The sequence below is a fragment of the Calypte anna genome, chromosome 4 (assembly GCF_003957555.1).
Source record: "Calypte anna isolate BGI_N300 chromosome 4, bCalAnn1_v1.p, whole genome shotgun sequence".
In the NCBI taxonomy this organism is placed as follows: Eukaryota; Metazoa; Chordata; class Aves; order Apodiformes; family Trochilidae; genus Calypte; species Calypte anna.
The window spans coordinates 5,948,856-5,975,319 of record NC_044247.1 but is presented as its reverse complement, the minus strand read 5'-3'; the positions used below and the strand labels follow the sequence as shown (position 1 = coordinate 5,975,319).

Genomic DNA, 26,464 nt, shown 5'->3' with positions numbered 1-26,464 from the left:
ACTGACAGAGACCTGCATTTTGGTGTACCCTCAAATGAATCTGAGACATACTGGGCAAAGAACAGTGTTAGGAAATCAAAGAGGAAAAAAAGCTTGAAAAAACATCATTTTGAAGGAGGCTGAAAGGAATAAGTGCAAAACCTAAATTTCTTTAGGAGAAGAATCCTTGTTAGGAACGTGACAAAGGGATTAACTTAATTTTAAGTGCAGGGAGCCCTGAGCTGGCTTTACTTTGATTCTAGAAGTAGAGGCGTTCTAGAAGACACTGTAGAGAAACCCTGCATGGCTCAAGCAATCTCATATTTGTCCAGACTGAGCTGATAAGCCCACACTGTGGCTCAACTTAATGTTACCACAGAAATCTCTGCCTCATGGGCAAACCCAGGCTACATCCCACATGTCTTGTAATTGTTACTGGTTATAAGAATGCCCCAGTAAATGCTGATCTGGAACCAATGTGGAGTCCTTTCTCCTCTCTTACCTTACAACTAGCGTTCCTAGTTTTGCTTGTTTCCTCTCAAGTATGTGCTTCCATCTTTATTTTTTATCTTATGCCACTTAACTTGGTCCTTAGAGGTAATGGTGACATTTCTACATTGCTGCCTTTTTGTGATAACCAATTTTTACTTTTTTGGTTTATAGTCAGTGGTCATATTTTTGCACACCATGTGCTGCTTTTATTTTTCATGAATACTTCAGTCATGTGGGGAAATACCATCTTTTTCACTGTTGCTGAATTTTAAAAAACTTTTACATTTTTATCAGCTTACTTATGGGTATTTTCTTGATTTCAATAGAAACATACCTTTGCTTTAGCACAAACAGAATGCAGTTCTTGCACAAATGCTGTAAATATAAAAATAAAATGTATTTTCCATAAAGTTACAAAACTAAGCACTGGCATCTGTCACAATTTATTCAGACTGTAGAGAAATCCAATATCTAGTTTTAGAAGTAAATTTTTACATCTGTTTATGCTTATACATTTATGATTATGTTAATGAGAAGAAATAATTAGAAGATAATTTTTTTTCAATGTCTTATATGTGAAGAGATTTACATTTAAGATAGGAAAGGTATTTTGGTTTAGACCTTTTTATCTTGACAGGTTTATTTTACACCACTTATTTTTATTTGTTAATGTGGGCAAAAGGGTACAGATACATATTAATACAGGGGTCAGAGAGGGAAAGTAGAATAAAACAATGTTACACAAAAGATAAGATTGTAAGTAATGCTCAGATTCCTAATGTAATGCTGCTTTATAACTGCTCTTTTAAAAGAAGATTTTCTCCTTAATATGGGAGAAACATATCATGAAGAAGTTGTGAAGAAAGAAGTTGAGCCTTTAAAACTGAAGTATTTGTGATCAGATGCAGCTTGACTAAAATTAAAGCAACACAAAAAGTATGGCAAATTTAGATTTTTGGAAAAGCATTTTATTTTTATTTACTCCAGGCTGCTGCTTTCAAAATGGAATTACTCTTGGTGCTATTGCTTCCAAAGTACTAATCGTGTGGTGGTGGTGTCTTGTCTGTGACCCATTGCAATGTGCACTGCCTGTGGTGTTTCTCTGTACAGTTTCTAACACACGCAATCTTTCTCTCTCTCTCTCTCTCTTTCTCCCTCTTTTTCTCCTGTTCTTACGCTGTGCACTTGGTTCTCGTTTTGTCTTGTCAAAATTCCTAACTTTTATAGAATCTCACCTCTGTCCTCGTTCAGCTTCAGCCAGTTCCATCAATTCCCCAATCCCAGCTCCCAAAGTGCCCGTGCGCAGTCGTAGCATCGACAGATTGAAGTCCTCTGTGTCTTCCTCTGATGCAAGCTCACCAGATTCAACCCAGGTTTGTTGAAGATCCACAGCAATTAGGTTTGTATTAATAGGAGGGGTGGGGGTGTTGGATCAGCTTAGGGGGGGATCCTGTTGTAGCAGTTAGCTTGCTTATTAAAATGTTAGTATCATTTGCTTCAAAAATGCAGGACTGAAATCAAATTGGGATTTTATGCTTCTTGATCTCTTCAGTATCTAAAGGCATGCTGTTCACTGCTTATGGTTCCCAGAGTTTAATTTAAGGAACATATTGACTGGTTCTATATGTTTTGGAACATAGAGGAAGTGCGAAATACATCTTGTTGAAAAATATGTTTGTTGTGGTAGTGACTTCTCTGTAAACTATTCTAGAGAGTGAGCATTATCTGTTTTTTTATGTGTCTTAGAAATCAGAAACAGAAAAGCCATCCCCAGGTTCTGGTGTAAGACGCCCTCCCTCACCATCTGTGTCTGCCCAGAGAAGATCCCCTTCTCCTGCTCATTTGGTGAAGCGACCTCCATCACCTTCTGCAGTTAGGTATGTGTCCAGGTTAAATATTTCTATTCAGAAGAAAATGAAGGCTGCTTCCTGCCTCAGACAGCTGTGCTGTTCACATTTGCATGACCTATGCTGTGCCGTGTTTATACACATAAGGACTTCACTTTTGATCTGATTTTTCTTTTCCACAGCAGGGACACAACCCTTGCTTGAACCTTTGTTTTGTGCAGACAAAATACACCCTGGTTTTCTGTAAAGTCTGTGCCCTGAAACCAACTAGGACCATGCCAGCATCTGAATACATTGATCTGCCTGGTATTTTTGTAGGAAGTTTCTTGTAGGATGAGCCCTATGATTCAAATCCATGTGGAGTAAATCGAGGTCTGGGCTAGCAGTTTAATGTTAGCCCACAAGTAGCAAGTCCAATTGCCACAGGTTATTTTGGAATCTTGTGTTTTCCCAAAACAGGGTCCATTGTCAGGACCAGTGTGCAATAATCCAACCCACACAGGCTAGAGGTATTTGTTATCCCTGTTCTGTGCAGAAGGAAGTGCTAGGTGGTAAATCCACAAAGCTAGCACACCTCCTTAACAAAGCATGGCTATTTATCCTGTTCAGCAAGCCTTAAGATCCACCTATATTTACACTTACTGATTAGTAACTTATCACTACCAGTCTCACTGTCTAAGTGTACTCCACAGTTCTGCTTAAAGGCACAGTGTCCTTTAAAATCAAGGCTCATGTTCAGTAAGGAGTGGTCTTAATTGGGGAGGGGGCATTTCTTGAGTCAGTGGTCTCAGTCTCCCCCTGACCTCTTTAGTTGCTGTTGAGTTCTGCTGACCCCAAGCCTTGTAGCATGTTTCCTTTGCTATCTCTCAAGGTTCCTCTTCAGGAGATTTTTTTTAAGATACGCAAGCTATAATCCTCTTATCTCAGTTCATGTTATTCCTTGTAACACTACAAGGCTGTTATTATTGGCTTTTACCAGCTTCTAGTATTCCTTAAGCAGCTCCCCTTTGTCATCACCTATATTGAGTTTTATGAGGAAGGCACCAGTAGTTTGTGTGGGGGTTTATTTTTAAAAGCAAGGTCCATGATGTAAACTAATAAAAGTAGACTGTTGTGTGTTTGAGATTTTCGTTGCTATCTCTGAAAAATATTCTGTATTCCAACAGACAAAAGACTCGCCCACCTTCGCCTAGCATGTCAAAACAAAGGCCACCATCTCCTTCTCCAGTCTCTAAACCAGCACCTATCCAACGTCCACCTCTCACACCAGGTGTTATTAACATTACCAAAAAGAAAAGTGAAGCAGAGAGCAAACCAAAGGATAAGAGCACAGAAGAAACAGGACAAGAACAAGGTGCTTCACCAGCCTTGGACAAGGATGCAGTAGCAGCTAGCACAAAGACCAAAGAAGGTGAGTGCTTCACAATGATGCAGTCTTGCTCAAGACATCTACAGTGTCTGCTAGGACTGGTGAAACAATTTGTGAATCAGACTACTGGAGGGCAGGACTTTTTAAGGCATAAGCTGCTCACTGTTGGTTATTTATGCAATAATTTTTCATAGTGTGACTTTTGGGTATGGATTTTAATGCAGTAGTCAGTTTACTTGATTTGGAAGTTTAAATCCAGAGCTTTCAATATTATTTTTTATTCTGTGATTTTAAGAAGAGCAAAAATCCTGTTTGGCTATTGGACTTCAGGCACACTAGCTGCGTCACCTACTAGTTTAGGTTTCCAAAGTCAGTCCTTAACTATCCAAAAGTCTTTCAGTCCAGTTGATACTTCTTAAAAATTGCTTGTGTAGAGACCTGCTTGGAGGAAGAAGTCAGCTTTGCAGTCAGAGCATCACAGAATGAGAGCCAGCTTTCACAAAGCTAGAAGTCTGCTTCAGTCTCTGTCCCAGTGAATGTAAAAGCATTTCTGCCTCAGTAAAAAGGGGTCAGGTCACAGGTGAAACTGAGACATTAAGGAGAGCCATATACTGGATAAGCAATTCATCTTCTAGTCCTCTTCATCGTGCGAAGTAAGCACAGCATCTGTCCCTCTTACCGGAACAACATCATCTGCCATCTCCAGAACAGAATCTGAGAGAGCCTTCTGATGAGGTCTGGCAGGCACTTCTCTGTGGAGAAGGACTTAGGGGAGACTTAACAGGAAAAGGAGGGATCTCTGGAGTTCAAACTACAGCCAGTGGCCAGTACTGAGGGTGAAAATCCTTCAGACACAAGGTAAGTGGGAACAGACGCTTGCTGCACGTTACTGCATGTACAGTTCATGTTGTGAATTCCTCAGCTACTGCAGTTGTCTGTGATTTCTGAGGCTCTTCCCAACACTACACAATGTTGTATGTGAAATAGTGTTAGTTGGCTGAAGAACTCCCTTATGGTGCAGTTCTTTGAGCTGTATATATTCCTGTGAAGGAAGCCTGGATGTTGTAGAAAATGTGGATGTTTGTATGAAGCTGCACATCCATCTCGGTGTCGTGTCATTCATTTTTGTAGTCAGAACATCCATTCCTCAATGTTCTATAAGAGAAATGTCTTGTGTGCCTCAGAGGGGGCATAATCAGTTGTGATCAGTGTCATCAGTTGGTTGATCCATAACAACATGTCCTATTTCTGTATTTTCCAGTTGTTCTGGCACAAGAACACTTGCCCCTGTTCTTTGGATGCTCAAACTTGTCTCCTTTCCACGCTGACTTCTGGAACTGTATTAACCCAGTTTATCTGCTTCCATCTTAGTTTATTGCTAACATCCAAATGAGTTGTCTTTGGAGTGGATCATGTCTGTGGGTGAAGCTCTTTTTCCTTTGACACGAACAAGATAAGGAAATAGAGGCCATGCTCTTCAACCTGGAGATGATTTCGTGTATCTGCTTGAATGTTGTGGCACACTGCAATATTGCTAAGTGAGGCAAAATCTTTCTTCTTAAAAGAAAATACTGCTTTCAGATTCCAAGGCAATTTTCATTTTACATGTCTGTTCACCCCATGGGTTGGTGCAATACCATATTCCAGACAGCTTCTGAAGTCAAAGCGTACCAAAAAATGGCATGTGACAAATCAGTCTCTAGGTCTTGTGGATTCAACCTCATTTCAGCTTTGTGTACTTCTGTCTTTGTACTATCTCTTCTCCTTCAAACTAAACTTGATTGCCTGTTGCTGACAGACAGCAGTCAAGTTCTGTCTTGTTTTTTGTGTCCTCCTCCTAAAATACAGCGTTCTGCAGTAAAATGCTTTCTATTTTTCAGTGACTTGGAGCAGTTGTCATTTCTGGCAGCAGCATTTCGCAGCTTCTCAGAGAGTTAAAGCCTTGTTTCAACTTAAAGCATAAGTGCTCCTTCATGAGCTCTCACCTTGTGCATGATGATAGGTAATAAACTATCATGGAGCCTCACTTTTTTGTATTTGGGTAGTGAAGGCTTTGGAATATGGTTCCTAGATGAATTGTAAATAAATTACATGCCTTGAAATGTGTTGAATCTTATCTCCCATCTAGCTAATACCACAACACAAGCCTCTTTGTGTTCTTGCTGTCCAGCTAGAAAATAACAGTAAGGGACTGACACCAGCTTCTTCTTACATATCAGATCTGTGTAATATTCTTCTCTGCCTTCTAAAAAAATTATGGATTAATGGGAGAAAAGATGAGATTCAACTTCCTCCTCTTCATAGGCTGCAGATCTGATCCTTCCTACTCAGTTGGCAACCAAATATTGCTGAAGAGGAACTGCCTAAATGCAACCTCTGTTCCTGTTGGCTGCAAGTATCTTAATAGTGCCTCTTCACTCTGAAACCACAGGCTAGAATTAAAGAAAGCCAACACATCAGCTATCAGTCCTGTAGATACATTTTACTATTGTTCTGAAATATTTCTCTCACCTGTTTCCCTCTTTTCCCTTCCATCACAAAATGTCCTTTAAGGAAAAAGACAGTTTTTCTTATCAGGAATGACAGTGGGACTACAAGAGAGATAGATCTAAGTATAAAAACAGTGAAAGAATCTTCTTAAGGCATGTGAGCATCATGTTGGGAAGTTTCATATCCTGCCCCATGGAAGTAAACTGCATAGGGGGTGCATGGAGATGAAAACACTATTGAAGTAATTGTATGGAAAACATCAGTAAAGCTTCAAAAGTGAAAATGCAGTGCAAAGGTAGACTCAAATAGACTCAAACAGACTTGAGATCTCCTCCCCTCTCTTTTGTTTCTATTCCCCCTGCTGTCTGCATCCCTGTGGTGTTCTAAATCGTTGTAACTAATCTTAAACCATTTTTGATACCAGGTATTAGTCACATTTCAAGCTGTCATTGTCATGGCATAGCCCTAAAACCTACAACCTAAAAACTTTAGGCTTCTTGCTGAGGATTAAGTTGTCTTACTTAGTTTTAGTTTTGTAGGGGGGGAATAGGTTAAACCTGATTGTTAAATGTCAGCCAGTTTTGGTAACACTGACATTCCAGTAGTGTTAAAAAAGGACTGCTGTATTGAATGCTGTGCAAGTGCATAACAGAAGATGGCCTTTGCTGTTAAAGGTGACTTGTCTGAACTGGAAAGGCATTGAAGTGGCAGAGGAGAAGACAAGCAGTTTGATTTCTTCATAGTTGTATACTAGCAACAGTAAATGCAGCCCCCTGCCTTTTCTTGAAATAAAATTATAAAAAATAAGTTGCAGAATATAGTGAGAAGAGCACTTCCTACATTCTGGTCTCAAGTAAGCAAAATCCTGCTAATGGTTCTTGTAACTGGCTGCAGGAGAATGAGGAAGAGGACAACCTCTTCTGACTGAGCTTGGATTGGAAGTGTTGTTTGTTTGTACCAACAAAACTGCATTTTTGCCCAGTAAGAAGCAAGAGTTTGTCTTGAGGAGCCTTGTTTTCAGTGTTGGATAAATCTAAATTTTAGAAGACTTCTCTGTGACTGCTCTCCATGTGTTGGAATGCTTTTCCTAGGACTGCAACAGCAGTTTTTATGCACAAAACACTACCATGATTCAGCTGCACATGGTGTACTCCAGTAGTTATGCCCTGCAGCTGCAGGTAATGTTTACCTGTCCATAGTGCTTGAGTAGCTTTTCAGGTCCTGAAGTTCCTAATGATGGGATTGTGTTTTGAATTATTTGTCTTCAGGATAGAAGAAAAATAACTGATGAAACCCTTAGGCCATTCATTAAAATTACCTTGGCTGGAAGGCTTTATCAATGTTAAGCAAATATGTACATGGTGATTTCTTAAAATATTTAAAAGAAAAAAGGCAGGTCCTCGTCTTCATTATGATGCTATTTCTTTACTGTCAACAAGACTTAATTCTCTGAATATTCAGGTGATCAGTTCTTTAGCCACATTCTAAAAATAATATTTGTAGAGAGTGGGAATAACTGATAAAAATCAGAGGTTTTGCACTATTATTAAGAGCAATTGGATGGCAAGGGTGTTTTTTTTTTTTCTTAATGTTAATTGTAATTTATATAAGTAATTATGTTACAAATATATGTACCTATAATTTATAAATGTATACTTTACAATATTTCTGACCATAACACCAGGCAGGATAGGAAGAAACAAACTGCAGAATTGTACAAATATCCACTAACCTTGAGCTGTTTTGATCTCCAGTTAAAACTGGAAATGAATTTGTTGCTAAAAAAATAGAAACATTATATGAATGAGGAATCAAAATATGATACAAACAATAGAAATATGATATGACTGAAGTCATTAGTATGTGCCCTCATGGCCTGATAAGATGGTGATTGTGTACCCTAACATATGCTCTAAATATGAAGGTGTGAATGTTAATGTTATGAAACAAAAGAAATCAAAAACCCTAATATTTCCCCTTTACAGTCATGCATATTCTGTTTTATTAGAAGTAAGTTAAGTCTGTTACCAAAAGCAGTGTTTTTTGCAGTTTTCTTTTGAGTGTTTAAGTGTTGCAGAATAAACATGTCTTCCTAGAAATATGTTTTTAAGTACTATGGCAATTAGAGAGTATCTTTAACGGTATCATCTGGAATATAGCTGAATTGGTGTAGATGAGAGTAGTTGTTTTTATTTCAGTGCCAGTGAGGTTCTGTGGCTCTGCATCTCTTTAGGATTCCCTTTTGGCTCCTGAGGCTTCCAGATTCAGGGTGTATTTGAGTGGTGAGCACGGATGGAAAATTTAGTGGGTCAGATGGCCAAAAGACAAATCCCATTTCTCAATGATAACATCTATCTGAAAAGAAGTTCCCGGGGCTTTTTAACAGCAATTTTTTTTTTTTTTTAACTTTTGCAGAATCAGGTAGCAAAGTGGTAGCAGGGACCACCACAGCTGAAGAAGCTGCTAAAATCTTGGCAGAGAAACGCCGGTTAGCACGGGAGCAAAGAGAGCGTGAAGACCAAGAAAGACTTCAGAGACAGGAAGAGGAAAGGTAACAAGTTGGGAGAAGGAAGAGGTGCTTTCGATGTTGGGGTGTGGTTGGAGTGGACACTTCAGATGTATATGTTTAATTTAACATCCTGTAAATCTTAGTGCAGTTCCTGAAGCATATAGAGAGTGTTAGTGCAGCGAGGTTGAACAGACTGCTGTGTGTATCATTAACCTACGTCTCAGTAATGCCTGGTCCCTGTGCAAATCACTGCTTCCTTTTCCTTCCAGTTACCCCCAGTGCTTTTATTTCAAAACCAGGATGTTTTTTTCATAGAATCACAGAATGGTTTGTGTTGGAAGGGATCTTAAAGATCAACTAGTTCCAACCCCCCCTGCCATGGGCAGGGATACTTCCTGCTAGGCCAGATTGCTCCAAGCCCCATCCAATCTGACCTTGAACACTTCCAAAGAATTGCTTCATAATATCCAATATAAATCTACCCCCTTTCAGCTTGAAACCAATCCCCCCTCATCCTATCACTGCATGCCCTTGCAGAAGATCCCTCTCCAGAAGTCCCACCACTCATGTTTATTTTGCTGTCTTAAAATAGTTAATCTTTCTATTAAACTTTCTTTGAACTCAGGCAGTGGTTTGGTGGTACATTATGTCTCATGTTAGTGATCCCAAGTCTGGATCAGAAATGTTGCACCCAAGTAATTCAAAGTGATAAATCAATGTACATTCAATTCATTGCATAGAGTTGTTAAATTACTCACTTTGTGCTAACTTTATTCTAGATCAGGGGTCACCTGTCTGTGTGAACATTAGATTTTGTCTTTTTTCCACTCATAGGTAAAAAGGCATCTTAGCCTTGTATGTAGTTTGCCTCAGATGTTTTATCAGAATCATGGTGCCATCAGATTTTCTGTGTACATCTGCATGGTTTAACAGTGTACACCTCCAGCTTATCTGGAATATTGACTACAGAAGAAACAGTCTTTAGAAAATCCAAATAAATTTGTTTGACAGTGAAAGAAAGCTTCATTCCTGTTGTGGAGGCAGGTGGTATTTATTAAATGATTGTCACTTAATACATTTCCCAATCAAACATTCCATTAGTGAAGCAACCTGTCTTGGCTTTGACTTAATCAGCACGGAACATTTATGTACTCATAGTTTCTTCCATCTTGCTCTGCTTTTTCCTTTGATAGGTGTGGACGGTAGCATTTGTAAATCCACACCAGAAAGTATCTTTATCCAGTTATTCTGTGACTGGACAACTTAACTTCCTTGCTTTCCTAGTCTTGTCTCATGTGCACACACACTTTTAAACAAATAAATATTCCATTGGTAATTTGTATCTTGGAAACACTAGAATCAGAGAAGAAATGGCCAAGAGAGCTACTGAGATGAAAGCACAACAGGAAGAGGAGCTCCAAAAACAGGAGGAAGAAAAGAGGCTGGTCCATGAAGAACAACAAAGGCAAACTGAAGAGGAGAGGATCCGACGAGAACAGGAAGAGCAGGAAAAGCTTGCAGAGCTTCAGCACCAGGTCAGCTTATCTGTAGAATCCAGCTGTGTTCTTCACGCAAGCTGCTGACATGTTTTGGAGGGGGTTGGCCTTGATTTTTCTTCCATACAATGTTGTCAGCAAATCTGTTGGGAATGATGTAAAGCAGAGTTCATCCTGTCCGAGATGGGCTTGGGAATGTTTTGAAGTCCTTTCCTTGGTGTAGTCTATGTGATTTTTTAATTTTTTTTTTCAGCATTTGATAAATTCAAGTGTGGGGCAGAAGCAGAATTTTTTTAACTATCTGGGATGCTATTTTGCATATGATAAATACCTGTACTGAGCCTACTTTGCCAGCTTACTGCCACAGATTATCAGGAAGTAGTTTGTTTTGAAAGACACCCAGCTCGCTCTGACTCCTTTAAAAGAAAGAGTGGTAGTGTTTCCAGATCTGCTTTTCAGGTTGCCAAATAGTCTTCCACAGCTAATATCTGTGTACCTTCACAACCTTTCTAAGTGTAGGGAGCTGTTTTGCAGAAAGTGGGCTTGAAATAAAAATAATTTTGAAAGTTGAAGAAGTTTTATAATGAGCTTATTTAAAGAGCTCTTGGGTAGTAGCATTGACATGTGTCTGAACATATTCACTCTCAAGTATGCTTGTGTCTTCTTTCCAGTCATACTGGAAAATGTTTTCCAGTGTAGAAGGAACAGAAGATGCTCAGCATCAAGTTGCTTGGTAGTAATACCTGACTGCCAAGATTTTTAAGTTAACCTTGCCACATTTAGAGTTTAATTGCTGTCTTGTTACTTTATATATTATCCTTCCTGGGCAAACCTTCAACCTGAAGTATAGGTTGAAACCTGAGTAGCTCAACAACATCCAGAACATTTGCATAATCACGATATAACCAGACACATCACTTAACAGATCAGTTTCTGAATGTCATAATAATATTTATTTCATGTCTGTAGCTGGGTAATTGGCATTAAGATGCAGTGTATGGCAATATTTAATAGTGACTGTCTGATGTTTCTGACTGTGCTGAACCAGAATCTCTGTAACAGCTCTACTTTTGACTCTTGAGAATGAGTTGTGCTCTTTGTGCTCTCTTTCTGTGTTATTTTCAGAAAGAGGAAGCTGAAGCAAAAGCTCAAGAAGAGGCTGAAAGGCAACGGCTGGAAAGAGAGAGAATTATGCAGCAAAATATGCAAGAAAGGCTTGAAAGAAAAAAGGTATGCAGAGTACTTTCTCAGCCTAAATTAGTGCTTGAGGTGTTAAACTAAACAGGCAAATGATCTCATATTTAAATACTAGTGTGTTCTTTAAAAAAAAAAACAAACAAAAAAAACTTGTGAACTTCACAAATGGTGAAAAAAGTAGTAAATTTGTGAAACAGAAAAATATATTGTAATTTATGAAAATTTAAGCCTGAATGCTGAAATATAAAGCTCTTTATGTCATTTCAAATATTTTCCCTGTTTTAACAGAGAATTGAAGAAATAATGAAAAGAACACGAAAATCAGATCAAAATGAATCCAAGGTACTTTTTTTTGGATCTGTGTAATGCAGCAGAGGCTCTTAGCAGAGGAGGCTTTGCTTAGTATCTTGTCTTTTTCTGGCTTAATATCTTTTCTTTTTCTGTTACCCTTACACAAACTGCCTGCCACATGGAGAGCAAAGTTCTGGTGCCCTGGAACAATTTTCAGCATCTTCCCAGTGCAAATGTTCTTTTGCTTTGCTTGTTCTGACCTGAAGTCTTTGGTGCATTTTTGCTCAGAGCATATAGAAACAATGTGACCTGGTATTATTGCTTGCAGTTTAGTTAAAAAAAAAAATCTAGTTAGTAATGGATTTTTTTCTTCTAAACTTTGTGCCTTCTGCTGGGACTATCTTTCCACAGAAAACTTCATCTGTGTGTTTAAAGCAGATCTTGGATGCCTGTTGGATTGCTGCAGTAAAGTGCATGTATTTTTGTTAATGTAGTGACCTAAGATTTGTGGTAAATCATGCATATTACATTAATGAGTTCTCTGAACATTCAAAGACCCAAGTATTCATGTAGCTGAAAGTCAGTATCTAACACACCTTGGAAAAATGAGGTGAAAGGAACTTGGGAATAGTTCATAGGCAGGAGATGGAAGTGGAGTCTTCCAGATTCCTCTACAGGCTCTGGCTCACCAGGACACGTGTTGCTGGGCAGCCTGATGGGCCAGTAGCCTCTGGACTGGTGTGGCCTTACTGCTGGGTGCAGAGTGGGAGCTGTGATTGAACCATTTGTGAAACATTTGGTGATGTCAAGTTGTTTGGAGTAATGCTTTGGCAATTCAGTTGCAGAATGAAGGGAAGTCTGTCTCTGAGGCTATGGAGGGAGAGGATATTGAAGAGGAGGAAGAGTTGGGTCTTGAGAAGACTGATCAGCCAGGTAAGGAAACCTTATGAGTCAGGTTTAAGTGGCATTTGGTGCCTCAGGGATGTTTAAGCATTGTTAAAAATGTCAGTCACTTAATAACACTGTGATGGTCTGAGGTACCAGTTCTCAAAATGCCAGGAAGGCTCAGTGCTTGAACAGAGAGAGGGTCATTGCCTGCTCCATACCTGAGGAGACAGACAGAATTGTTAAGTGCAAAAATTATTTGAGAATGAAATGCAGGCAGCATGCTTTCATTTTACAGGAGTATTTTTAAAGATGGAAAACAGATCTCATGGTGTTACAGGCAGCTGTTCTATGGAGTAGTTATTTCATCAAAGAGAAATACTTTGAGTTTTGGCTAGGAAATGTCATTTTGGCACCTGTATTCTATTCATTTAGAATAGCAGTTGTTACTGAAGCTCTTTTTCTTTTTCTTTTTTTTTCTTCCCACATTCAGGAAAGCTAAATGGAGTTGACTTACCCCAGGAAGTCAAGGAGGAGGCAGAGGGTTGTTTAGAGACTGTGCATAGCTTGATCTCTACAGAATCTGAGGAACAAGATGTGTCAGAGTTGAAGGCCAGTGAAGTATTTATGAATGGAAGTGATTTGAAAAGTAATGAGGGGTCTCTACTTGTTACTGAATTAAAGGATTCCAGGTGAGTTTCTGTAGGTGGCTGCTTTACTGTCAGAGCATTTACCCAGCACACAAGAAATCTCCTCTCTATGTTTAAATTGAATTTAGTGCTATTGCATCAAATTTTGCACCCCACTGGCTTTGTGGTATTTCTCTGGCTTGCTGCAGGCATGTGGTGTGTGCATGCTGCCAGTTCACTGCTTCATGCAGAGGTGGTTAGTTCAGGGTAATTGTTTGTTTAGAGGGCACCACATCAACTGTTGTGGCTTTGCTAAGAAGGGAGACACACAGCCAGCAACGTGGCTGTGTCACACATCAAGAGCAGCAGTAGCTTGCAACCTTTTTCTTTAGAATTGGCTATTGGTTCTTTCATTAACAAACCATTAATTGAGAAAGACAACACTGCAAAGGAAAAATAACCCACAGGAAGCTCTGGAACAGTTTCAGTTGCACTGGAACACCAGGGACATAAGAAAAAACTTTCTTGCTGGGAATTTTTTTAGTATTCCAAATTTTATCTTTTTGAGCATATAGCAAGTGGAAAAACTGTCTCCTGATGCCTGTTCCATTTCCTCATCTAAATGCTAATGATTTAGAAATGACATTGTGAACTCTCTTTTGTAAGTGATGATGAATTTATTTTATTCCTCCAGTGATGGAGTGCAAATGCTTTTTCATGATTTTAAGAATGAATGAAGATTGATCACTGTGATTTGGGTTTAGGTTTTGAATCTGCTCTTTAATATTACTAGTTTTGAGTCTCAGTTTTGTTTTAGAAGTCTTAACTAGAGAAAAAAAAAGGAGAAGTACACACTACTAAAATAGCTCTAATGGTGCAGGGCTGTAAACTTGTTTCTTGCTTATACCAAGTTTCTGGAGCCAAACCTTACCTGAGAACTGTTACTATAGTAAAAAAGTGTCTCTAAGTTGGTAAATCATTCTTCCTCCTTGACTCTTGGAGGGGAGATCCTGTGCTGAAGGAGCTTGTCTGGAAACACCTTTCAGAATACTCAATGGGTTGCGAAGTATTCAGACTGCTAATTGGTTCTCTTGTAATGAATCTAAAGGTTAAACATCCAGAAATTGTAATACAAGTATCTTTTTTTTCTTTTTTTTTAGCCATCCTGCAAAAGAAATGGTTATTGATGACTCAGTGAAGTTGGGTGTTAATGAAGGTGATCATACAATTGGACTTACTCAGAATCTTAATGGAAAATCTGGCTCGTGGACTTTTGAGGAGCTTATTGACATTGGGGGACATTCCAAGTCAACCAAACTGAGCTCGGACAGCATCTCTGCTGGTAACTGTAATCAAAACTTGAATGATGCTGCTACAATACCTTCTAGTCCCAAATTAGCTTTTGAGGAAGATGGTGCAGTGAATTCATTGACCAAACCTATAGATGCTTCATCAGGTAATCCAAGCTGATTTCCCTATCTGTCTCTTCCTCTGGCTAGATAATTAACTTCCTCACATTTTAATCTCCTTGCCTTAACTTCAGCTTCTTATTTTCAAGGCACTTTTACCAATGTGTAGACCAGAGGGAAAACTGTCTTGTAACTTGCAGTCAAAATGAGAGTCACCAACTGATGCCTTTTTAGGGACTTGCTCTAGACAGCAGCTAAGGCCTGACATTGAGGCTCTTCCAAAGACACAGTTGGGCCCCTGTGAAGCTCCTGTATCTCCTACCAGCACTCAAGCCCATCTGTTGTATTTTTTGGCCAATTCTAAGATATCTTAAAGGGCACATCTTCCTTTTGAAGATACTAACACTTGAAAAGATGTCTGATGTAACTCCACAGACAAGACCTTTCCACTCCTAGGCATATTCTCTTAACTTTTGATGCTGACCTGCATAGTCTTACAAAGTCTCTTCAGGCTCTGGTAAGGTATTAGTTGTTCTCTCTACTTACTGTAGAATAGTCCTTCACTGCACTGAAAGGTGTAACACCAACCTTAAAATTCCACAGGCGGTTGGGTTACGTTTTGGGAGGAGTCATAAAGCTGCACACACAATGCTCTTGAATTTTCTGAAAGAAGTAGGGCTGCATCTGAAGCTACGTGTACTTGAAAAGCCAACTCTGATGCAGCAGAACATAGTGTGTCAGGTTTCTGTGAGCTGGTTTGTGCAAGACTGAACTCTGGTGTTGGAGCTAAACCCCAGAGGGACACACTCACAGCAGGAGATCTCTCTTATCCCATGAGATAAATGACTGCGTGAACAGTTGAAGTGAATGTTAGTGGAAAAAACAAGACTTGCTATCCACATTTTCATTAAGTGATGTGTAGCACTTTTTTGGATTAAAGTGTAGCACTTTTCTAGACTGAACTGTTTCCTGAGTCTCCTCTGTCACTCTGCGTCTTGTGGATTTTAGTCCCCTGGAGGTAGCTTTGTTGAGACTTTCCTTGAGGCCACAACTCAGTGGGCCATGGGAATTGAATGGATCTAATGTGATAGTGCTGATCACATTTTGTTCTGATCAAAATCATTAACTTTTTAGTGAGGAAAGTGTTGCCTTTTAGTTTTGAACTTGAAAATGTTTAGACAAATGTTTAAGAATTACATTCATCATTTTCAAAATTAGTATTCATATATCAAAAAAGCTGCTGTGCTGGTTTGGGATCATAAGCAGCCAAGTGGTTCTGTGCTCAGTCCCTGGATATAAGACTCTGACAGTGACAATAGATGTACATGGCATACACACAGTTATGATAGTTAAATGTTTTCTTCTCTTTACTCTTTGGACAGAACTGTGCACACTAGAGACCTGGAAATAATCTGATTGCACTTCAGTAACCCACTGTTCTACCAAGTACCGAAGGCCTTGTTTTGAAAAGCTGCTTGTTTACCTTTATCCATCTTCCAGTTTGCAAATAAACAAAAAGCACCAGGGGAGGGATGACAAACTTCTAGATTTGCACCTTGAAACATTTCAGGGAAACTATTTTGCTGATGTTCTTTTTGGTTTTGCTAATTGTTAGATACAATTTTCTCGTTCAAATATCACTTGTTTCTCTTTTACAGACTTTACAGTAAACTGTGTGAGTCTTTTTTTTTTTAATATCATTATCATATACAGCAGTGTGCCTCTGCAGCCTTCCCAGTTTGCTACTGGACAGAAATTGCATATACCTAGAATGGCACTTGATGAAATAAGACTCATTCAGTGTGTGCTACAGCTGGAATCCCTTTGTAATGTTCTATAAAAGTGCTGTTACTTGTTGGTTCATGTGCTGTTTCAAAACTCAAAAGTTAATATCTTCAGTTTTGAATGGGGAAAAGTTTCTTACTTTCTAAGATGAAATAGTGGCAGTTTCAAAATGTAATATTGTACCATCACTAATGTGTTTTAATGTGTTGGCAAACATCAAAATATTTTACAGCATATGCACTAATATATTACAGAAGTGATGAGTACCTAAGGATGTCTGGCATGTACCTAAGGATGTCTGTCATAGTGCAGTTTAACGTCATGCTTTTAAAAATGTTTTTTTTTCTTTTGAATGACTTATTTATCTACACTCATGGAAGTATTATTTTATTGTGTACATAACAGTATTAGACCTCTCAAGTCATGTTTTGTTCATGTTAATTATTCTAAGTGTTCCAGTTCTAGCTTTATAACAGTGGCTGCAAGCTGCATTTATATTTCCCTTCCCCTAAAGCCTGCATTATCTATTTAACCTCAACTTGCCTGCTTTTTATAGCATGAAGAGAGTAACTAAGCATCTTCTGAAAATTGCTACTAAAAGTAATAATGCAATCTTGTTCTTATGCCTCCTGTAACAGATAATACTGGGTGAGTGATAACTATGTAAAGAATAGCTGGCTCAATTCCTGCTTTAAACCATTGGCTGATCCTTCAATCCAAATGAATCATCCCAATGGCAGCTGCATTTTCAGTAGTTAAAGGGTTTTGCTGGAACTAAACTTGTTCTTTTCCTCAGCATCAGAGTTACAATAGGTGACCCTCAGCCTTCTTACTCTCACTGTCTGCTATTCAGAACATGGTAGGACTGTTTTAGACTTTAGAGCCGTGCCTTAGGTAAAAAGAAAAATGTATTTTTGTATGATAGCTGTTTCATCCTGGCAGAGACAATCAGTCTAACAAAAAAGATGCCGATATTTTTTCTGCGCTGATATTATTTGTTGGATGGTCTGTTACAGCTCTGTGTAAATACGTGCACACTGTTAAATAAACTTTGCAGTTGAACAATGCTTTATTTCTGTAATGCTAAACGTTACCTTACTAGGAGTCTCCAACCCCTTGCCATGCTGACCTGCCTTGAGATGCACTCTGGTACTGCAGCTTCCCAGAACTGTCACCCTCTCTGGCACTTGTGAGGTTGGGAACATGTTCGAACTAACATTAATCTTTGTGTTTGTATGTGCTGATGATCTGTTCATGAATGTTGAGTTCTTCACCTTGCTTTTCACTGTAAACCTTTGCTTTCCATCAGCACCTTCATGGTTTAAGAGTAAGACTAACACTGCTTCATGGCCATAGTGGAGCAGTGACTATCAAGAATACAGCATTTTATTTTCTTGAAAGGGTTCTTTTGGTGTAGGTGCTTGTGAACAAAAGGGAATTACTAGAGCAGCATTCAGGTGGTTTAATAATCCTATGTGGTATTAACCACTGCTGTGAAAGAAAAAACAAACCCAAGAAACAAAAGTTAAACCAGCATTCAGGTTGCTGAAGGGTAGTAGTAGAGTTGTGTGTGGACAGTTGCTATACACGTTATCCAAAGGGCTTTTTCACACAGGCTGGTTTTGGCAGATGGTCCAGTGTTACTTAAACATTAAAAAAATTATTTAGTTTATGGAAATTGTTGCTTTGGTCCTCATATATTTAAGGATGTTGTTGCGGAACAGCTGACTCTATCCTTGCCAGTAGCAGTGTATCAGGCTTGATTGCAGTAGGTGAGCCACAAGAAGTGTCAATTGTGTAAGATACCAGAATGATAAAACAATTTTCCAGACTCTAGGACTCCAAGCAGGCACTAGTCTCATTTTTATTAAATCATAAAACATAAACTGACATGATAGGAGAGCTACTGTTGTCTGAGTTATTTTTAAGGCACTTGTGCATGTGCATTTTGTTGTAGTTGAAAGATTTACTTCTTGAAATTGATTAATAATGATACATAAACAGCCTTACTTAAACAGTGATGTAAAAAAAGCTGATGAGCAAAACTTTCTTGGGCAAACCATGCAAAAAAATCAAGACAAAAATGAGTTTATGGAAACTCAACTAAAACTCAGGTGTACTGCCAAAACTTTGTTACATATAAGATGAAGCCATTCCCATACCTTGTGCTGCAGTTTGGTGTGGTAGGGTAAGCTAAGGTGTTGATTATTGAGCTGCTTATTAAGGGTGTGATGTATGTAATATACCTGTATTGGTAAAAGCATAATTATAGACTTCTCTGATCCCAGCTGCAGTCTTTGCATCTCTGTTTTGAGGGTGCATGCCTTGTCAAACCCACTTAATTTAAGTGCCAAGCTTAAATGTATACCAGACAAGTCTAAAACTAGGTTTTAGTTGAAGCCACATGCATATTATGTAGTATGTGGATCTCAACTGCTAAATCTAACAGCATTTCAAGCCTTTACACTAACAGGGACTTGGAAACAAAGTTAGATTTTTGCAATGCTACATGCTTTTATATTGCAGGAGCTTCAGAAGTTGTTGAGGCTCCTTCAGTTTTTATACTAAAATGGGAAAAGGCTAAAATTCTTAACATGCAAAAGACCTGCTCTTTTACCAGAACTGTTTTTGGAAAGCAGGGCTCTAAAATCCATTTTACATCACTTGCCATGTACTCTTTACAGTCGTTTGGGACACTCAGCACAGTAAATTTTTCCATTATGGCAAACAAAACGCTTGTTGGCCAGACCACGGGCACACTTTGTGCACTTGAAACAGTAATCATGCCAGGATTCATCTTCATAGTTAACCACACTGGTTCCTCTTCCAAATCCTGCTAGGAGAGAAAACAATTATAGGACGGCGATAGTAGCTTGGCCCGTGGCTGGGTTAGTCCCCCAAACAGCACATCCCATTCTTACTGCTTCCTGGGCTCCTGTAGTCTTACAGGCCCCATTTCTGTACCTAAAATACTAACCAAAATTGGCAACTGAACCACACTGTCTGCTGCTCAGTGTTACTGCCCTTAGCAAAAACAGGCAGCTTAGAATACAGCTTGCAGGGTGTGCAAGGTAAGCTTTTTTTCCTTGGATCTTTTCTCAGGGATCCAGTCAAATTGAAGGAAGGATCAAGATCTAGAGCAAGGACAGGTTGGGCTAAACACCCACCTGACTGTCAGAGGCTCAGAGCAGAATGGGATGCAAGTTCCATGGGACTGGCAGAATAGTACCCACATTTTGGGACTGAGCTTTCTGACATGTAAAACGCATCAGAAGTGAAGCAAATGTCACCTGAGGTAATGAAAAATTGCTCCTTTTAGGCATAAGGTTGCCAGACTAAGATATCAGTGGGAACAGTTGTAGTTGGGGAAGTTTTGAAGGAGGTAAATGACAGGCATACAAAGGGTAAAGAGCTCAGTTACTAGCTCAGGATCCATCCAGCAAGAGCACATGGCTTACAGTTAGATCACATGTAAATTGCTGGGATTAGGATTGGGATATTAGACCTGCTTCTGGGGTTAGCAGCCTCTGAGCTGCATGTCTTTGGGGATCACTGTTCTGCCCTTAATCACCCCATGCCCTCAAGCTGCATTTAATCCAACATACCTGTAATAGGATTCTTGCAGCCAGCACACTTCTTGGCAACACACTCCTTGTAGCATTCAACACAGTAAAACTCATCTTCTACAGCTGTGAAGCGCTTCCCACCCAGCTGCTTCTTGCAGTTGGAGCAGATGAAACACTCCGAATGCCAAGGCTGTTCCTGGTAAGTGAGGCCTCCAGAAGTGATGGGCTAGGAGGAGAAGAGCAGAGATGTGTTTCAGAATCTGTAGGAAAAGAGCTGGTGTAGGCAAGGGGTGGTGGGTAGGAGCACTTTGTCATGGAGAAGATCTCTTGAAAGTTTTCATTAAAATAAAGTAGTGCAGCACCCTTGGGTTCCTGTAGCCCGAAGTCCTGAGTGCCTGGAGCTTTCCTAATATTTATTTTACCTGCAGTGACTGCAATTCTACTCATATCAGTTACAAAAGTTACAAAAGTTGTAAAACAGCTACTTTATAAAATACTGTTCTACTCCTTAAATGCAGAGCTTAAACCAAGTGCAAGACAAGTGCCTGCTTGGTTTCAGCAGAGTTGCCATCAGATAACGCTGCAGCCCCTGCTCAGACACTGTAATGTGCAAGAACCCTTAGCCCTTACATTATTATAGCACCAGCTGCTTGCATGGAAAAGAACATAAGCATTGGTGCAGCTTCAGCATGATGTGTCTGCTGGCTTCCTCTCCAAGCTCCTGAAAGATGTGCAAGGGGTAGTTCTGGCAGCTGCCTTTGCAAAGTGGAAAAACTTACATTCTTGCATTTAGCACAGGTCTTGGCAAACTTATGCTCATGGCAGGAGACACAGTAGAACTCGTCACCCTTGGGGAAGAAGCTCCCAGATCCAATCACTTGCTTGCACTGGCTGCAAGTGAAACAGTCCTTATGCCAGACCATCTTCTTGTACTCAACATTTTGGTCTCCTACAACAGATAGAAATCACTTGTTATGTGGGATTTTGGGATTGTGACAAACTCCCCACACTGTGCAGTGTAACATAACCTATAGGCAAGACCCATCCATACCTGTGCCCAAGATCCAGTTATACCATGGACAAGGCACAAGGTGTTAATTTCCATATCCGACTTTAGCCAGGGTCTTGTTGAGTCTTAAAATATTTGTCAGACAGGTGTCTGAGCCTTTCTGAGAAGAGGACCTCAATTTACAGAGCAAGGCTTATGGCAGAAATGGTTTAAAACTGTTAGGGTGACCTATCCACATGAGGGTTAACTGCTTTCAACACCTAAATGAAATGGACAGGTAAGAGCAGTCAAAACCCACATCGTTCTGTGGTGTCCTCTTTGATGCCCATCCCCCTCACCGCAGCCTCCACAGCTTGAAACCCAGCCCTAGAAGCAGGGTCACTGTTCCCCATCACCAGTACCTGCAATAATAGGCTTGAAGCAGCCCTTACACCTGGGAGCATCCTCAGCAGCAGTGCAGTTGCTACACCAAACCTTGTTGTTCTCCCTCAGCATGAAGGGCTCGTTGACCAGGGACGTGTAGCACTTGAAGCAGCGGAAGCAGCTGTCGTGCCAGTACCGGTTCCTGAAATGCATCTCCTGGGATGAAGAGAAATGGGGTGAGCAGGAAGCCCTTCTCTCTCACTGAGCAGCCCTAAAACCAAGCTACTGTCTCCTTAGTTTCCGACCATGTCTGCTTTCAGTGCTTGGAGGTGCAGCTCATCTAGGAATTAAGGGAAGGATATTTAACCAAACTCACTGATGCCATCACGGCCCCTTTGGGCTTTCAGGGTAGCAGAAGATGCTTTAAACCCAACTGGTTTGACATTCGAAGTTCTGTAAGTGTTTGTTTCTCTGGTTGTAGAGCTCACTCTAGTTCAGGTGTATGTTATTGTTGCCATTAACATGAAGCAACTGAACATTTGACAAATGACAAAAATCAGACCCTGAGTTCCTGAGTGCTTTGCCCAGAAGTTTTCCGCCAAATCCTGTGCTTGCGGGATTACCCGCAGTACTCTCTTCAGGACAATTCAGCATTTTCAGCAGTTCATGTGGCTGCATTTAGATCATGAAATCAGCCCCTGTGCAAAAGCATCACAAGCATCCCTATTGCAGTGCCCCAGAGCCTCTGGCTCTTCCCCAGGGAGCACGTGGCCCATCAGTGAGGTCCCACCAGAGGATCTGTTTTCACACAGAAGCTCCGAGACAGAGCAAAGCCAGGAAAACAAATGGAAGCCTTACCCTCACCCCCTTAACTGCCCAGCACTCACCTTGGAGTCAGCTCCAATGGGTTTCTTGCACTCGATGCAGGTGTTGGCACAGATCTTCTCAAAGCACTTGACACAGCAGTGCTTGCCCTCTTTCTTCACGTACTTCTTCCCGTGCAGGGGGTCCCGGCAGTAGTGGCAGTCGAAGCGTTCTGACATGGTGCCCACGGTGTAACTGCCAGGCTCTGCCAGGGAGAGGAGGGAGAAAATGACAGCACTGAACCTCTGATGCCTGCTCCATGACAGCACCGAACCTCTGATGCCTGCTCCACCTTCTGGGGTCTCTGCAAATAGGAACTGTCAGGAAGGTGGCTCAGCCCTAAGCATGTGGTAGCCTCGCCATCCTTGGGGCTGCTTAGTGGAGAAAGAAGCTTTGGTGCCAGCTCTGTTAGGGTAATTTTCCTATCAGGCAGCTCAGTGGTTTATAAAACATGTCAGCTGTGCCTCCAGCTTTGCCTTTAGGGCACGAACCATCAACCTCGGGGAGGCTGGGTGAAGTACACAACCTGGGTTTTGCTGCAGCAGTGACAAAACTCACACCTCCTAAATGAGGCAGCTCAGATATCCCCTCCCAGTTCCCAAGTTGCCATTTAGGAGGCAGAGAGAGAAATGCCATGCAAGTCTCAGAAAAATATGGGCTACATAATAAGGGCCAACTCCTGTGAGCTGCCCAGCCTCCTGGGAGCCCTCTGCTTGCCCCTGCAGTTACCATAATCCATGCACAGGTAACACAAACATTTTCAGTTGCCATCCAAGATGGGAATGCTGGATTTCTGCCTGCAGAGGGGCAGGATGGGCTCTGGCCAAGCACAGCTCTCTGCCTCCAGGGGTCCAACCTATCTGCAAGCACAGCACTGCAGTTTGCTCACCCCAAGAGCAGAGTCCCACACCACCAGCCTTTCCCCATCCCCTTCTTAAGAGGAAGGATACTAGACTGTTTTTTACATATTTTATGTCAAGCAAGGATATTGATAGTCACTCAGTGACAGCCACTTGGTTCATTATTCAGCGAGGTCCTGGCTGAGGCACCTCATTATTTGTGTGCAGAAATTCCTGCCAACCATGAGCAGAGCAGAATAGTTTCCATATTTCCAGCCTAAGCCCACAGCCAGCTGCAGCCCTCCGAGGCCTTTTGTGCTGGATAGTTGTGCAGCTTCCAGCTGTCTCTTCACCAGGCTTTCACATATGGGTGGGGAAAAAGATACAAGAAAAGATCTCCCTACATGGGAGAGGGCTCCACCTCTGCCCCCACAGCCCCCGGCATCATGAAGCTCCCCTGCACACCCATGAACTTTCTGCCCCATCAGCAACCAGATGGGAGGCACATCTGGCACAGGGGCTGCCAAGAAGAAATTTAATTTTTCTTTTCCTGGTATAGCTGTGTAGCACCAGCACAGAGCAGGAAAGGGAGAGAAGACATAGTCAGGCAATATAAAAAAACTGCTGCTGCTTCCTTCTGGGAGGTGGGGGAGGTGGGCAGCACCTCCATGGTGTAGCGTCACCTCAGACCCCCACCAAGCCCTGGAGCTTTGGGGCTGATTTGCTGCCTGCTCCTGGCAGAGCACAGCAGCACAAGGGCTGCTGGTTCCAGCCATGCTGCTCCTTCATAATCTGGAACAGGACTTGGGGTTTTTGGGGTGTAGATAGGGTCCATTGCTCCTGGTTGTGCCCTCACAGCAAGGCAAGGTCAGCATGGCCCCATCGTGCTTCCCTGCAGCTGTGGGACTGCCATGGTGTCATGGCACAAGGACCTCTTTATACAGCTTTTTCTGGGACACCTGCCCACCCCAGGACTTCTGTGTTCACCAACTGCACAGCACAACCTGTCAATCCCTGTGCTGGCACCGGAGCTCCCCAGGGCCAAGGGATGATTGTTGCCGCCTTTGGGAAGAGAGGGCAGAGGTACCAGTGCAGGGACACCTCACACAGACCCACAGCAAACCCAGAAGGTTCTGACCAGGACACAGCCACATAGCAAGAAGTGAGGAGCAGCCGCTGCCATCAAAGGGCAGTGATCTCCTCTCCCTATCTACCATCTGCAAGCATAGGAGGAACTGGAACAGGACACAGGACCCACACTGGTACTTCACAGATTTTAAAATCCCAGAGTCATCTCCCCGCCTTCTCTATCACACTTTCAGTAACTTCAGGCCACAAGAAGTTGGAACATTTCTTTTCCAGAAAGCAAAACAGAGTCCTGTAGAGGAGCATGGCTCAGGGAGGCTGCAGCAGGGGTGTGGGCTGGGTTCACTCCCTTCTCCTAAAATTTGTAGAAGCATGCTGGAAGCTGGGCTGGTGGGAATTGAACTCTATGGGGACCAAGGTCTGGAAACGATTGCCTTGCCGAGGTCAGGAGACAGCCATGTCCTGCAGACAACTACACCAAGGGCTGTGCTTCTACCAGTTCAAGTAAATGAAACAAATAAACAGCTGTGAAACCTGGAAACTATGTGAGTCCCAGCCAAGCTCTGCAGAGCTTGCAAGTGAAAAGCCCACGGCAAATGGTATCGAAAGAATCCTGATCTCAGGTTCAGGGCTGCTTTCAAGCAGAACACGTAATCGTCAACATATGGCTCAGGGAGTAACATAATCCTGTGTTCCCATGTCACACACCATGTGCTAATGTGAGACACACATTTATCACGGCAGCTTTGGAGCTCCACAGACAATTAACACCGGGCCTGGCAGCCCCAGGAGCAGGGTGGTTACATTCAAACACGCCAGCTTCTACTTTCATTGTGCCATTCCATGGACCTAAAAGCCCCTCTCAGATAGCCCAGGGCATGAATTTGCTTCCAGCTTTCCCAGGAGCTTTCTGCTGTATCTTCCCTGATCCAGCCCCAGGATCCCTCTGCCTGCAGTGAGGCTGCACTGACCACACTGTCCCAGCCAGCATCCTGCCTGCTCACGGTCTCTGCTCACCCATGCCATGCTCTGAGATCCAATGTCACAGCCAGACCTTCTCCTACAACCCTCCCACAGGAGCAACCCACCCAGGCACTGGTGCACAAGAGCCCCAAAAGCAGCCAGCAGCAGCTGGGCTGGGACCACCAGGGCATCTTCTCAAGAGTTGGGTGTCCATGAAGGCTTAAAAGCTCTGCTGCTGGGGAAAAAGCATTTAGTATCCTGCCTAAGCTGTCCCATCCCCTCTCACAGGACAGATATCTGTTGTGCAGTGGAAAAACCAAACCAAACAAACAAAAAACCAAAACGCCCCACACCTCCCAGAGCCTGGGTGGCAGCAGGTCATGGGTTTGGAGATGTTTATAAACCCTGCACTCCATACCCACGGCTTAACTTTCCATAGCTTCCAGGTGTGTCTGTGCTGGCCTTTCTCTGCTGCCTGGAAAACAGGCAAGGCATGAAACTAGGGACACAGTGGCACCAGGAATCCTCCTTGCCACTCCTTTGAGCCTTTATTTTATGGCTTCCCCATGCTGTGCAGCAGCTGTGGAGCACACAGCAGGGATTCACACCAGTGCCATAACCATGCTACAGCAATGCAAAGCTGGGAGCTCAGAATGAGCACTCATTAAGCTCACCACTAAAGCCTTCAGTGCTTCATTTCACTGTGGTGTGCTTGAAACAGCAACACACAGAGGTGTTTTAGCTTGGAAGGTATTTCAAGACAGTTTCTTTGCTGTGCATTTACAACAGAGTGCAGTGTTCTGGGCTCACAGCCTGGCCAAGTGTCTCCTGTTCAACCTCAGGAGAACCATACACTGGGGACATACACTGCTCCAAACCCCATTTCATCTGGACTCTGGGGCCAGGGAAGAGAATTTAGAAAACAGAGGAAAACTATGGACAGACTGGAATTGTTCTCTGGCTCAGGCTGATGTCCATGCACAGAGCATGTTCTGCTGTGGAGAAGCAGGTGATAGGAGAGAGAGCAGGCAGCTGGAGAGGTGTAAGTGCAGTAAATGCTCATCCTTAAATAGCCTGCAGGACCCTCAAAACAAAAATATAAGAAGAAAAATGCACCAATACTTCCAGAAACTAAACCCGCTTTAAGCAAGGTGTCCCTCACCCACCAACCTTGGCAGGATGCAATCTAAATGTATCTCCCTGATGGATTTGGCTACAGCTTGAGGGCAGCTGGCCAAACCAGTGGCCTTCTCAAGTATCAGGGTATTTGGCATGAAGACCTTGGAACTCATCCCTCACATTTACCTGACCACAGAGGTGATGGTTAGCCACTTGTCCCCAGAGAGCCTCAGCCCTTGAACAACCATACCTTCTGTCTTTCAAATAAATATCTCAA

The 26,464-nt window shown here is 41.9% G+C and overlaps 2 protein-coding genes across 3 annotated transcripts in view; one reads left to right on the top strand and one right to left on the bottom strand.

The window, feature by feature from the left end:
• The window catches only part of MAP7D3 (MAP7 domain containing 3), a 46,934-nt gene extending 29,497 nt beyond the window's left edge, over window positions 1-17,437 (top strand). Inside the window, exons 11-21 of the mRNA XM_030449272.1 lie at window positions 1,699-1,844; window positions 2,218-2,348; window positions 3,485-3,729; window positions 8,593-8,728; window positions 10,044-10,221; window positions 11,308-11,412; window positions 11,668-11,721; window positions 12,510-12,603; window positions 13,049-13,247; window positions 14,345-14,640; window positions 15,976-17,437. Of these exons, the coding sequence (XP_030305132.1) occupies window positions 1,699-1,844; window positions 2,218-2,348; window positions 3,485-3,729; window positions 8,593-8,728; window positions 10,044-10,221; window positions 11,308-11,412; window positions 11,668-11,721; window positions 12,510-12,603; window positions 13,049-13,247; window positions 14,345-14,640; window positions 15,976-16,004 (1,613 nt within the window). The 3' untranslated portion in view covers window positions 16,005-17,437. The remainder of the gene's footprint in view (window positions 1-1,698; window positions 1,845-2,217; window positions 2,349-3,484; window positions 3,730-8,592; window positions 8,729-10,043; window positions 10,222-11,307; window positions 11,413-11,667; window positions 11,722-12,509; window positions 12,604-13,048; window positions 13,248-14,344; window positions 14,641-15,975) is intronic.
• A 1,525-nt stretch (window positions 17,438-18,962) lies between these two features.
• The window catches only part of FHL1 (four and a half LIM domains 1), a 31,375-nt gene continuing 23,873 nt past the window's right edge, over window positions 18,963-26,464 (bottom strand). Inside the window, exons 2-6 of one of the 2 annotated variants that reach the window (XM_030449374.1) lie at window positions 22,204-22,385; window positions 21,355-21,532; window positions 20,724-20,893; window positions 19,984-20,170; window positions 18,963-19,214 (exon numbers count right to left, since the gene is read on the bottom strand). In XM_030449374.1, the coding sequence (XP_030305234.1) occupies window positions 19,057-19,214; window positions 19,984-20,170; window positions 20,724-20,893; window positions 21,355-21,532; window positions 22,204-22,359 (849 nt within the window). In that variant the 5' untranslated portion in view covers window positions 22,360-22,385 and the 3' untranslated portion in view covers window positions 18,963-19,056. The remainder of the gene's footprint in view (window positions 19,215-19,983; window positions 20,171-20,723; window positions 20,894-21,354; window positions 21,533-22,203; window positions 22,386-26,464) is intronic. The other variant, XM_030449375.1, reaches the window with a different exon arrangement.